Source organism: Sceloporus occidentalis, unplaced genomic scaffold, assembly GCF_023333645.1.
Source record: "Sceloporus occidentalis isolate IW3139 unplaced genomic scaffold, rSceOcc1.0.p SCAF_97, whole genome shotgun sequence".
NCBI classification, from domain to species: domain Eukaryota; kingdom Metazoa; phylum Chordata; class Lepidosauria; order Squamata; family Phrynosomatidae; genus Sceloporus; species Sceloporus occidentalis.
Window position 1 is genome coordinate 3559967 of NW_028317077.1, and position 14870 is coordinate 3574836.

The 14870-nt window shown below is 41.3% G+C and overlaps 1 protein-coding gene across 1 annotated transcript in view; it reads right to left on the reverse strand.

Annotated features, from left to right (window-relative positions):
- LOC149284241 (PDZ domain-containing protein 2-like) overlaps positions 1-14870 on the reverse strand; it is a 112586-nt gene that overhangs the window by 33651 nt on the left and 64065 nt on the right. The window contains exons 3-7 of the mRNA XM_089497009.1: positions 14143-14285; positions 12440-12572; positions 11870-12037; positions 833-944; positions 361-500 (exon numbers count right to left, since the gene is read on the reverse strand). Coding sequence (XP_089353135.1) covers positions 361-500; positions 833-944; positions 11870-12037; positions 12440-12572; positions 14143-14285 — 696 coding nt within the window. The remainder of the gene's footprint in view (positions 1-360; positions 501-832; positions 945-11869; positions 12038-12439; positions 12573-14142; positions 14286-14870) is intronic.

A 14870-nucleotide genomic window follows, 5' to 3' on the forward strand; every position in this document is an offset into this window, starting at 1 on the left:
GGCTGAAGACACTTCGTTAATAACTTACACAAGTACGACCAGGGGGGTTTGAGAAAGATGCCAAGCAAAAAGGGAGACAGAAATAATTACATTAAAAAATCAGAATTAAAGCATCTTCAACTATAAAAAATCTTTATTCTTTAAGAAAGAAATAGAATCTCACTTTAAGTCATTCCGTAAAGGCGTGGTGCAGATTAATTTGTGAATCTAGCAATATTATGTTTAGCAGTTTTTTATATTTAATATTAATGTATAAATGTGTTAATATTATACATTTAGAACTTAACGAAGTGTATTTTATTTAAATATTAATTAATAGGATAAATAACAACATATTATTTCAAGTCAAAGGTGTCTAACCTGTCTGGACTCCAGCTGCTGTGGGAGAGAATGTTTCCGGCCCCCACGACATAATTTATCTCCTTTTTCAATATAGGGGTCTCTATTTCCCACCGACAGCTCATCATCTTCACCCACAGACTGCAAGCGACTGCCGCTGCCTGCAAAAAAAAACAGAAAGTGAAAACTAAAAGACATCCGGGAGTGCGTGTTACTGCAATACATTCAATTCATGCTTTGTTCTTATGGTTGGACCACACAAAAACACCACCAGAATGCGTTTTCTGCTTGTATGGCAACAACTTATCAGTGCCCGTTTGGGTTACATGACAATTGAGTCATGGAAGGGTTTGAACATTCAGCGGTACCAAGAACGATGTCTCAACTGCTGCGTTTACTTACAAAATAGATAAACCATAAAATGATAATAATCACATCAAAAGGGATTTAACTGATCCAGAAGGACTGTTACCATTTCTGGAAATAAAAATACCTTGAGATCGACTTCTGTACTTGAGAAGACTGTTGCCCAGCGTGGGACTCCGGCAAATGTTCCGGCACCCTTCTGTGGGGGTCTTTTCTGGCAGTTCGTCACTTGCGGTCACCTAATATGCAAGGAAGCAGAAACCGAGGTATGATGGATGACCGTATTATATGAATCGTGTAGAAATCTCACAAGTGCCTCCATACGGATAACACTCCTTGACGACCTAAATCACTCTGTCCCTGTTTTTTCCCCTGATGTCCCTCTTTTCTACAGGCCGCAAGGCCACATCAATGTGTATAGAAACATAATGGAACATGATTCTAAACAATAAAATAAACACATTCTTCCTCTTAATGTCTTACTCAGCTACACAAGGGGCTATTAAGGTAACATTAAAAGCCATACTGAAGACTAGCCATGCCACCATCCAAATCCACTAAAACAAAAGTATCCCTCCTCTGGTCATTAGACAATTTGGATAACAGATATTAATAAAGGTCATGTGAACCTCATAACACCCAACGACAAACAATATAATGAATTATGGTAGCATTCTAGGGTCCCTAATCTGGCACCAGTGGCGGAACTACCGGGGTCGCAGGGGTCGCGACTGCGACCGGGCCCTGGAGTTCTGCCAGTCAGGGGGGCCCAAGGGGTGCCGAGCGGTTGCTGAAAACGACCGCTCGGCAACTCTTGGGCCCCCCTGACTGACAGAAATCCAGGATGCCTCTGCTCCCCACTGCTGCCGCCGTCGCCGCCGTCGCCGTCTGCCTCAGCGCTGCCCAGAGTGCAGTGTTGGGAGCGTGAGGCGTTTGTCTCGGGTGCCTGCGCTTCACGCAGAGCGCCGGCATATGACGTCATATGCCGGCGTTCAGCAGTGAAGCGCCGGCACCCGAGACAAACGCCTCACGCTCCCAACACAGGAGTTGACGGTAAGTGACCTACAAGGGGGGGAGTGGGTAGATCGTGAAAAGGGGGGGGGAGTGGGTAGATCGTGAGAAGGGGGGGTAGATCGTGAGAAGGGGGGTAGGGAGGGAGAGGATAGATTGTGAGAAGGGGGTAGGGAGGGAGAGGGTAGATTGTGAGAATGGGGGGTAGGGAGGGAGAGGGGAGATTGTGAGAAGGGGGGGTAGGGAGGGAGAGGGTAAATCGTGAGAAGGGGGGTTAGGGAGGGAGAGGGAGATCGTGAGAAGGGGGGGTAGGGAGGGAGAGGGTAGATAGTGAGAAAGGGATAGATGGGTTGGGGGTGGGGGGGCCCTTAACAGATTCTCGCACCGGGGCCCTGAGGTTTCTAGTTACACCCCTGTCTGGCACCTTGACATGTTAAAATGGAATCCCCCTGAAGAAGACATGTTAAAATGGAATCCACCTGAAGAAGACATGTTAAAATGGAATCCCCCTGAAGAAGACATGTTAAAATGGAATCCACCTGAAGAAGACATGTTAAAATGGAATCCACCTGAAGAAGACATGTTAAAATGGAATCCACCTGAAGAAGACATGTTAAAATGGAATCCCCCTGAAGAAGACATGTTAAAATGGAATCCCCCTGAAGAAGACATGTTAAAATGGAATCCACCTGAAGAAGACATGTTAAAATGGAATCCTCCTGAAGAAGACATGTTAAAATGGAATCCACCTGAAGAAGACATGTTAAAATGGAATCCACCTGAAGAAGAGATGTTAAAATGGGACACTCTTGAAGAACTTCAACTAAAGACTCTGTTTTCTCTTCCGCTAATATGGCTATGCACGTGATTTTTATTAAGATGGATTTTTCCCTACAAGATATCCATGAGGTTTTTTTTCTAGATACTCTCACAATTCCAAGAACCAAGTAACTTTTACGGTTTTATAGCTGGTAGAAAGACAAGCAAACTATGAGGGCCAAATGATTTTTGTTGGCCGACAAATCCCTGTTATTACTGGGTCTCACGGCAACCTTGCTGCATTTCGTGCCTCCTTATAAATTACGGAATGTGCGGTTTGTCTGCAAAATAGCCAAATCTGGGATATTTCGGACCGTCTACTTCAGTACACAGATGCTTTTCGGTATAGAAGATTGATGTTCAGCACCGTTGATTTGCGTTGAGTTGGAATAAGTTTAGCAAATTCCTTTTAATCAATCACAAACTCTTCCCTCGTTCTATTTTAAAGGATCTATTACTAAAGTTCTATAAAATATATATTTTTAATACTTTCATGCTTCCGTACAGAGTAAGCCTGGGAGTTTATGACGAGTCTCTTGTGCCCAGTCACGTATGTAGCCATCACACTCTTTTTACTCCGCTTTCAATGGCCTCTCCCCGTTTACTCCTATTATATAGGGTGAGTAATTTTAGGTAGAAGTTACTATCCAGGGCTGATGTCCTAAAACAAAAGATTACAGGTAATTCCAAATTCTCCATTGGCCTAGCTAATTAGAAAGGGATAATGTATTCAGTAATTAAGGCCAATGGAGTAGAGTAATGCTGTCTAACATCAATATAAGAGCCACAATCATCTTTAACACGGTGTCCACACCTCGCCTCTCACTGTGATATATGGTAAGTACAAATCATATATACTGGAGCTTTAGTTAAAAGAGACAAAATGGAGAAGGGGTAAAAAATTGTGTATTTAGTTATAATAAATATTTAGTATGAATTATTTATAAAATATAAAAACGGCCACTACATAAAACTCTTACATACACAGTATATATATATATACATATACATACATATACACACACACACATACACACACACGTATATAATATGTGCATACACTACGTGTGTGTTTACATTTCTTTCTAAAAGGTACATGGTTGAAAAAGAAAACAGTACATTCTAGAAACGATAGAAAAATTTGCCTGGAACTTAAAACATAGCAACTTTCAAAATGCATCTATTGCACATAGCTTGTATTTTTTTTGGAGGGGGGGTAGATTAAAAAAAAAAAAAATTTATTGATGCTTATTGTTTCAAGAATTTTCTCAGTTCTGCTGTTAAGTAGTAAAGGCTTTTATGGGGGACAAACTCAGACCCCATCGACTGAAATCTTTAGATTTTTGCTTCCCGATCTTCTCAGGGCAAAAACAACAAATCTGCAATTTTGTGAATTCATTGTTTACCCATAAAAAAAAATCACATTTCCAAAAATATGCAATGGGCCTTCAGACATTGTCCAACTTCATTTTTAGTTTTATTATTTCTACCTTTCTCCTCTGTTTCTTTCTCTTTTTTTGTCTCTCATTTTGAATCGGTTTCTATATAACAAACTAAGTACACAAGATACATATTTTCAAAGCTCACATCTGTTCATCACCTTATTCGCTGCTTTTTAATCCTCGACCAAAACTGGCTTTTTTTGGTTGTATACACAAAATTTCATTCCATTTTCAAGAGTATTGGCTCAAATCAGTAACAATCACTCTTAAATAAACACAGCACATAAACTGAGGCTTTATTTAGTTATCGGAGTTGAAACCATCAACATAAGAAAGTCCAGGAAAGATTATGGCACCTCCCCAAAAGGAGAGTATGAGAACACGGTGGGATTAACCCAATTAAAGGGGAAGTTCCATGTGAAAATTACATTTTGTTCCCTTTTTGGGGCTGCCATTGTTATATTGATATTTTAGATGATTTTCCCGGCTCAAACACAACACTGAGCTGACTCTTTACGGCAATGCTAATGAAGTCCAGTCCTCCAAAGACTTCCCTTAATCAGAGTGTCTGGATAACGGACTACGACTGAGCCATTCGATTTTTACCCCAAGGCAGCCGGAGCCAGAAAGTTCCCATGTATGCCTTTGAACCAAACATAGAGCTTTTTGCTATAGAAACTTCTTAAAAGTTTTTGTGTTGTTTTTATGCGATTAAACATAAAATTAAAATAAAATTTACAGGTCTGCTAAGGTTTATTTGCTTAACATGCTTGGGAATGCGGTTAATGTTTGGTCTGATTACTTGGATTGAGATAATTAAAATGATTAAAATATCTGAATATTTATCCTAATATCTAGGGTGTTATAGATATATACACATATATATATATATATATATTCAAATTAATAATAAGTATGTTTTCTGTGAATCCAGCAATAAGTAAACCGTTACTGTCTGATTTATTGCCAATCTTTTGCTAAAGTAATTTTATTTTTCGAATACTGCCAGAGCCCTTTGTGCCAACAAGCGTTCCTCGAATAACTTTCCACGGGCTCTTCCAAGACTCGTTTCAGAGTGCTGTGGCTTTTAAGACATTACCTCACTTCAAAAGTCGTTATCGAATCTTATAGATTGGCACAGACGTTATTCTCAACTATTACTTCAGGTCCCTATTGTCTCAAAAAAAAAATATAATGTGAAATAAAGTTAAACTCATTATTTTATGCTGAATTACTTGTATTATTTTTATATTTGTCTCTAGCATTTTATTTTAACCAAAAGCAAAGAATTTCAACTTAAGGCAGTCAGAGAAGAGAGTCATTACATTTTCCACGATGACATCAGGAGTTGAGTAACGTTTCCAAATGGGCCATTTTATTGCCATGTGATTGCAGTTATTAAATATTATTCGCCATACAATAAAAGTCTGACGGGTTTCTGCACTGCTCAAATACTCAGTTGGGATGAGGGCTGTTTTTTTAAAATATACATACGTTTTATGGTTTATGGGGGAAAATTGCACTTTATGGGTCTGTGGGCCGTATTTCACACAAGAGTTGCTTTCATCATTCCTAGAATTGAACATCTGTCGGTCCGTTTAAGGAAGAATAGATACTGCAGGGTAAAATAAAGCCTTTTATATCAACTAAACCCATCAACTAAATCTGCTGGGGAATGAGATTTTTAATTTTATAGTTCGTCCTATTATTTACTTGTTCAGGGCGAGCTGGTACCAGAGATGGGGCAGTTAGTGGTTGGCACAGCACCACATCTGGGACCTCTCTGGAGTAATAAGGCACCAGTTCCTTACTGCTGCCGGTGATGTGCTACGTCATGAAACGCAATCCATATCAGCTAAATCAGAAAGCTCCCATGTATGTCAATACCTAGAAACTCAATGGTTTGGCCCAGAGGCTCTCTGGGCCAAACCATTACAAATGGATTACGGTGTCCAAGGATTACAGCCGACTACCAGGGCTTAGAACCTTCTGATCCGTGGGTCAGCACGGCCCCTAACATCTCCCCACTAACACCAGCAGGGTCTCCAGAGAAGGCGTCCCGGAACATTCCAGTCTATGTAAATATAACACAGTATTAAAAGATATTACTGGATTCACATAACACGCACATTGCTCAAATGTATATTTTGGGAAGTAAAAGTGCACATTTGTTTAATCAATACAACAGAGAACTTCATAAAGTATTTATCTTGCAACATGTTGGTCTGTATTGTATCCAGTGAGAAACTTGGAAATAAGATGTGAGATGGGTCATACGACTTAATCTGGGACATTTAAAAAAAATAAATGCACAAAAAAAAGTGCCGTCCAAAACATGTTTCCATAAAGCAAAAAAACAAACAAAAACAAAACAATGGAATGGAGATTTAAGTTCCTTCATAAGTTATTATTTAAGTATTCTTGGCTAAAAATGATCAGAAACAATTCACAGATCTGGAGTCTTCCTTCCTGTTTTATCTTGAAGTAATCCCGCATGCTGGGGCCAAAAATGCATTCTCTCCTGTGTATCAGGATGTTTTCTGCAGCTTTCGATCTCTACCGTTTGTCAAGATTAGAAGATAATATGGTTTGGTGACCATGAAATGCAGCAAAATGTCTAACGTCAGGCAAACATTCATTAAAGGCACACACCAGCTCTCATATCCCCTTAATACCTATGACAGGGGTGTCCAAGTTTTTTCTGCAGTGGGCCACTTCATCAGAATTGTATACGTGTGTAACAGAATGACCTGTCATACAAGGCCTCAAGGTAGTCAGAGATGGCTCCAGCCTGGCTGTCAAACAAAGATAGCACAGGCAGGAACTCCATTGCTTAATTAATCCCATCAATAGGATTGCTGCCAGGGGGTTAGAGGTTGGGTTGAATACATGTATCTGTTAATTTATGTTAATGCAGTTCTGTGGATATATGAGTCTATGTTTTACATCAATTAACTGTTCATTCCTGCTGTACTCAATTCAAGGTAGTTGTGCGTCTACTTATTGGGTACACATAGCAGGGTTCCAGGGTGCGCATGCTGGCTGGTGCTGGAAGTGATTCCGGGGACAAGAGGAGGATACATGTGGGTGATCTCTGGGCGTTACTACAGCTCTCTTGGTGAACCCGTTACAACGTGCAAGGGCCGCACTCATTTTTCAGAAAAGAAAATATGGCCTTTAATAAAATATGCAGATTAAAATAAAGTAAATGACACAAATTAACAGCAATATCAGGCATACCCAGATTCCAGCATGTACTGGTTGGCTGGGCATGATAGGAGTGTAATTGCTGTCAACAATCATATATATATATTAATATTGTTATTGTATTTTTTGTCTAATTTTGGTGTGTTAACCACACTTTTATTAAAAGTAACACACCATAATTGGACAAAAAAAAAATCAACAATATGACTTGGCATGATAGGAGTGTGATTGCTAACAGCAATCACACTCCTATCATACCCAGGCAACCAGTAAATGCTGGACCCTAGGCATGATGGGACTGTGATTGCTGTTACCAATCACACTCCTATCATTCCAAGTCACCCAGTACATGCTGGTACAAGGTGGCTGTAAGTGATGTGCAGACCCCATACTGCTGGCAGCATCAATACACAAGGGGGGAGCTAGCCAGGTTTCCCTATAAATCTGGGACAGTTGGCAGATATCAGCCGGTCCCACCCTGTATTCACCAAGGCAGACTGTTTTAGAGATATTTGGCTTTACTAAAATAACTGCTACTGGAAGACTATTTAAGTCTGGAGTGATTATACGAACACATACAGACAGCCTTTGTAGAAATAAGCCGCCCAGCGGGAATATATCTGATTAAAGCCAACGCACAGGCGGCGTTTCTATTTAATTCTAATCTACTACTTAACGCGACCCACCAGTCACTGCAATTGCGATAAGCATGGAAATTCCATTAATAGAGCAGCAATACTCCTGCTGAGAGGCATTAACCAGATGTGACGTTTTTTCCAGTAAATCTCCCGCAGGGGCTCGGGGGTCCCTGAGACACCTGGATGATTCCAGAGATGCAAACCCTTCACTTTTTTACCATCGTCTTACAAAGCATGAAAATTATTTGCGAGTGGATAGACGTAGGTGATTTTTGGGTTAGGTTTTACTCGCTAGTTACCTTTTTTTAACAAGGTTTTTAGCAATAGGTTTAGGGCAGAATTAAAGGGACAGCACTGCTACTGCCCTGGCAGGCGGCAAAACTGGTTACGCTGCACGAGTGTAAATAGGCCCTGGGGCGGGTGTTTGCATAGCGTGTATAGAGGCTAGAGAAAATGACCAAGTGGCCGCAGTTACATGGACATGTGCTTGTAAACACGCAGTTCCCATGTAGACCCAGTGGTCTGAATGCAGGGGTCATTTAAAAATATCTCACAACACGGCTTTAGGGTTTTCATAATGTTTTCACAGGCCAACGCTTCCATAGTGGACACTAATTGCTCAAACAGATATCTCCCAGTAGACCCGACCCCAAACATCTGGAATTACATGACAAAAACAAACTTCCAGTGACTAGAATACCCCGTACCACACACGTGTCCCGTTGTTCAGCAGGATCAGTCCCTCTGCCCCTCTTTTTTCTCTCCTGATGTCCTCATTTATCAGAATTCTTGGTGGGTCACAATAATATCAGGGAACTCTTTGGATGAAGCCCGTCAACCCGGGGTCTCAGGGTCAGCTTCTTCTTTCTTTAGAATGTCCACGCCCCCTACATGTAATCTGACGTCACCCCACCCACTTCAACTCCCACTCGCCACCCACTTTACCTCCCACTCCCCACCCACTAAAAGGCTGTATAAAACTAGCCACACCCCTGCAAGCAGCTAGATCGAGAACTTTCGGTAGCCTTCCCCGGGAAGCTCCCAGGAGTGACAATAACGCATATATAAAAAGGATAAAATATGTTCGGGAATTAAATACACCATTTTTTTGCTACATAACCTTCCCAAAAGTAACTAAAAAACTAGACTTTTTATCTAGGATTAGTGGACTGATTTGCCGCATCAACATTTCCATTTAAATGACTTGTAAGAAAACTTCTAAAAATATACTCAACTTTTATAATTATACTATATATTTTTTCTTCCACAAAGAGAAGCAATATTAGAGTTTAGTATTCCCTACTTTGTTAATATGTTTTAGATTTAAATATATAGACTAGCATTCAAAATGTAGCTGTTTTCATGGAAAACAAGCAAATTTCTAGCTGTAAAACAATTGCACAAGGGTTTTCTAACGATCAATTAGCCTTTTAAACTTAAAGTTGAAAACAATGTGCCATTGGAACACAGGAGTGATGGGAGTGATAAAGGGTTGTTGGAACACAGGAGTGATGGGAGTGATAAAGGGCCATTGGAACACAGGAGTGATGGGAGTGATAAAGGGCCATTGGAACACAGGAGTGATGGGAGTAATAAAGGGCCATTGGAACACAGGAGTGATGGGAGTAATAAAGGGTCATTGGAACACAGGAGTGATGGGAGTGATAAAGGGCCATTGGAACACAGGAGTGATGGGAGTGATAAAGGGCCTCTGTACCCCTGTAAAGATATTCCATTAAAAATGAGCTGTTTCCAGCTAGGATGATCATTTACAAAATTAACCCCATCTGCACTGGATTTCTGATCCATATCATGTTACTTTAATGGACACAATTTGCTTTTCTTTCAAAAACGAGGAAATCTCTAAGTGATCCCAAACTTTTGTACCAATGAAAAAACAAATAAATAAATAAAACTGTTGGTGATATTTTTCCACTAGAAGAGTTTGATTACCCCGTTTGGCAGGAGCGATGTTCCAGGAGCCTGTTTATATAGAGCAATAATAATCTATACCACATAAAAAAAATTAAAAATAGGGGTTTTGTGTCACCCTTTCCGATGCCGTTCGCCAACGGGTACAAAGCACATCAAGTGTTTAGCTTTTTACATCCATGAGTTAATTCATCCCGCGCCGATATCAGCAAGATATGGAAACCAGGACGTTAAACCAGCACAATGAAGTGATATGGCGGACTATCGGGGTTAAGATAACAAGTGACGTCCAGGAGCAGAAGAGCGTGCAAAAGGTAATGGAGGCCATTATGAGTTATTATGTATTTTACACTAATTAGCTGTGGACAGATGGCGGTGTTTGCGTACGCACTCAATATTCGCATTAGACCGGAATAATTCGCACAGCCATCAGTTTTATCCCAGGTTAATGACCATGCTTGCCAAACTGCACTCGACTGTAAAATTCTTGTAAAAAAAACCATAGAATTTGCAAGATAAAATTTAAATGCATGATCGCTTTAAAGATGTATTTTTCCTGTAAAGGTCCCTTCTCACCCTGTTTTTTGAGTGGTTTTGGTACCTGTATTAATAATAAAATTAGGTATACACACTATTGTTCCTATGCAGCCTGACATTGCGCATGTTCCATGGACCTCACAGGCATCTGCAAGATTTTTTCCAGGGTGGGGCAAATATTCCCTCTCATCTTTCCCTTATCCCACTCCAATACCTACTTATCTCCTCTTCATTGCCTACCTCTTTTTTTGCTCAGGAGAGCGGTTTCCCGGTGAGAGGCAAATGTTAATTACCCGTTAAAGGGAAAAATTATATGACAGTGGTAGTAGTAGCAGCATGTACCTGTGCAACATGAGATCATGAGAACCCCAATAGCTGGGGTGGTAAAAATTAGCCACAACTAACCCAAAAAAAGACCTTGTGCCCGCAGCACACAAACTGTGTCACTGCGCAGGCAGGGACTCTGCGCCTGTAAAGGAGCAGCTGCCAGAGTGAAGGGGAGGAGACCAGCTCGAGGAAAGCAAGAAAGTAGACAAAACCACTATGACTACTTAACCCACTCTAAACAGCCTACTGTTTCTCGCTCCCCTGCTGTTACCCCCTCTTGCCCTCCCCTGCAGATGCCCATGGTGCCCATTGTATCATATTAATATATCCACACGTTAAACAAACACCATAAAGTACGACAACATTCTGCTTCAGCCCAGGAAACTATGCCGCCTGTTAATATAGTAATAGCCGTATACCAGATTGTATCAGTACTGTTAATGAATAACATTATCTGTTTAACGAGTTCTTTCTTAAAGTGAACATAAACAGAATGTAGTGTAGAGAGATCTTGAGTACCTGCAGACTGTTAATTGATCAAGGGACACTTCAGGAACATTTAAAGTGATCCCTATAAATAATCATTCTTTTCCTGCTCTTTGTCTCCCAGATAGTTAGCTTGAGGGCTACTTGCACCCACCTAGTATACCCACCACCAGCCAGCTCCGGGAAGAGAGGGGTGTCTAATGAGACCCCCATGCGCATTCGTAGAAAGTACTCCCATACTTCAAAACAGATCAGTGGTGCAAAAACAGAACTATGGTTGGGGTGCGCTACTGCTGGAGCTGCAGCTTCTCCTATTAGCAAAGTCTTTTTTGTGTTATTTAAGTATATTAACGGATTGAAGAATGTATATTAAAGAACTTCAGTATGCATTATTTATGGGTGAGGCTGCAAATTATTTTGTTACTCCATTGCATATAATACTTATGTACTAGTCAACTAAACATAACACTCAAATATAGCTTTAAACGACAAAGATCTACCACTAGAGCTGGGATGACTTTTCCTTTAAGGAGGCAGCCCTTCCGAGGCTCTTCATTGATGGGGGAAAGACGGAACAGCTGGTTTTGTTTTGGTGCTCGGCAATTTCTTGTAACATTTGTATTACCAACAACAAAAAAAAATACAACATTACCTCATATATTATTTCCTCTACAAAAACCACATTCCCACAGAACAGGAAAGTAAACATAATTCACCGAACAATGGCTCCACGAGTAGGTAACGAAGGAATATGAATGCACTCACAGCTGCTGGTCCTGAAGAAGGCTCATGGCACTCTTTGTCATCTTCTCCGTCTGGTTCTACGTTTTCCTTGTTGTCAGTGGAAGGACAGACATCCTGGGCGGCGCAGGCGCTCACTAAATCAGGCAAACTCGTAGATGGGTACTTCAAGAAATCCACTTCGTTGCCATCCTGAAAAAAAGAGGGTCTTATGATGAGCGAACAAAGCTCATTAAGTTCTAATGCTCTACAGAACCTGCCAAGTCCAACCATGATATATCGGCTTTTATGAAGCGTATGGTCATATATTTTAATTGGAGTTGTTGGAGCCAAGGCACACTAAAGATTTGAAGAACTATTAGATAATGCTGATTTGTAGGGTCATGGTACAAGTTCTTCTCATTTTTGGTTCTGTATCTATCCTCTTTCTTCGGTTCACAGATAGAGGCACCCAGCGATAGGTGAGCTGTCGATAGTAATAAAAAAAAAGATCCCCGCGTTTCCCTCTTGCCGGTGTTATCACAATTGAAACACAGTTGTTTACAAGATTAACCAGTTGATAACTGATGCAAAATTAATTAAATATGCACCTACCCTGCTGGCAACAACAAGCTGAACAAGTCCCACTGTCGCCCGGAGAATAGCCACGGCTTCTTGGTGAGAGAGTCCAACCAGAGACTGGCCATTAATCATTAGTAACTCGTCCCCAGCCTTTAATCTGCCATCCCTACAGAGAGAAAAGGAACAGCTGCATGTAGGAGACGCGTGAGCTTTCACATGTAACACACATGTTTAATTCAATTCACATATTAATTGTCTTGGAGTGGAATGTGGCCCATGTAACAACGCAGCTAAGCGGAAGGGGCTTCGACTGGGTGATGAGGTGGGCTTAGGATAATGGGGTTAAGGGACATTGGATAAGGGACATTGGATAAGGGTCCTGTATAAATTGGTCTCTCCATTTTGTGACTTCTAATCAATTTTTCTTACGTGAATCTTCCCTCCCTCCATGTTATTAGTAGAGTCACCAAGGGTCTTCTCGTCAGTGTCACAGTGGCGGGGCTGGTCAGTGTAAGGTGGGGTGGAATAATGGTTGGCTAATAGGAAATAGCGTGTTTCTGGTTTGGAGCTGGTCGGTGGCTCAGACCCTGGTGTGGGAAAGGTGCGTCTCGGTAGGCTCTTTCCTGATTGGTTTTGTTGTTGGGGTTAATGGTGTTGTTATATGTATGGGAAGGGGGGGGTCATTGTCAGGGGGGTGCTTGGAAAACAATGTGGGAATGTATGCACTGTATTGCTTTTGGTAGCAATTCTGGCAATTACTTTATCACGTTAATTTTTTGTGGTTTTGTTTCCCATACATATTAAAATCTGTGGCCAATTTTTATCCTAACAATTTCACAGAGTTCTCTAATTATTGTGGACCTAAAGCTCACAGAATGTAAGATACGGGCCAATTATCAGCTGTTTTAGGTGTCGTGAATCTGTGGTCCATTGATGCCCACATGGTCTCACATGATGGGTAAGAGGTACATGTGTTAATGTGACTGTAGGAATGAAGCCCTGGCTGCGTGTGACATTACGTCCCAGCCTTTCCTCTCTATTGTGTGTTTATGATTTTTCCTGTCTACTCTTTGTTTTAATGAGTACAGTCATCTCCTGATGATGCTGCAACTCTTATGTGTGAAGCTATGTTAGGAAACTGCTCTATGAATAATCATCACGTCTAGGAGGTTCCTTCACCCAACATACACAAAACATGCTTAACTGGGATCAACTGGTCAGAAGGTGGAAAATTTCATCCACCCTCAAAATCACAGTACTTGCCTAGTAAGTGTCAACATCTTCATAAACAACGTTACTGGCAAGTCAGACCTTAGCATGCATTGGGTCACCTACCAAAATACAATTTCCATTCCTTCCAACATATCAAACATCCAAAGTGGATCGATTTGTTCTACTGGGTGTAGACATGGTCAAGAGGTGTTCATGAAGGCCATCATTTAGAATAATGTATTTTATGTATCTCATTTCCAAAAATGTTCATGGTTTTATACATGTTACTTTTATACATAGTGACTTTTAGAGCTGTAGAACCCTGTGATACCTTCATATCTAGCAAACATTCTGAGTGGAAAGAAGGATTTGGATCATAAAAAAGGGAGTTTAGCAATTATAATGTGTTCTGTACGTGATGATCTGTCCCGATTGTACTATAGTATTCTGTAGTATTCTGAAACACTAATTTATTTTGATCACTGGGATATAAAAAGGAACAAAGTTTGAAGACAACCACATACCTGTCAGCAGATCCACCTTCTTCTACATGGGCAACAACGATTCCATGAGGGGACCTTTTAGAGCCTCGGCCTCCAGTAATCTGGATTCCCAACCCTTTAGGTCCCTTTAACATGTGCATCTTCCAAATGCAACAGCCTTCACGCTGAAAAAGAAGGTACAATCTCATATACTGGAAGCAATATTTATGTTGCTCCAATTGGGTGCTTCAGTTACCATTGATTATGGAATTACCCTTAATACAACGTGCCAATTAAAGGGACATATTTCGGGTAAGGCAGCTTATGTATATCGGCTCGAATATAGGCCGCACTTTTTTCTACATCCGCTGAGTGCCGGCACCGGAAGCTGTATACGCGTATTGCGTAGATGTCCCCCGCCGGCCCCGCAAGACACCCGGGAGTCTGCTCTGGTAAGTAGGGGGGGGGGCAGAGTGGCAGCATATCTCGGGGGGGCAGAGTGGCAGCATATCTCGGGGGAGGACAGTGGCAGCATATCTCGGGGGGGGGGAGGACAGTGGCAGCATATCTCGGGGGGGACAGTGGCAGCATATCTCGGGGGGGGGGGGGACAGTGGCAGCATATCTCGGGGGGGGGGGGAGACAGAGTGGCAGCATGTTTTTTTGGTGCTTTTTTTAAGAAAAAAACTTTCTTTAAACGGGGGCGGCCTATATCCGAGCCAATACGGTATATAGAGGATGGGGCAAGGCAGGAACGCACAGGGTATTGGC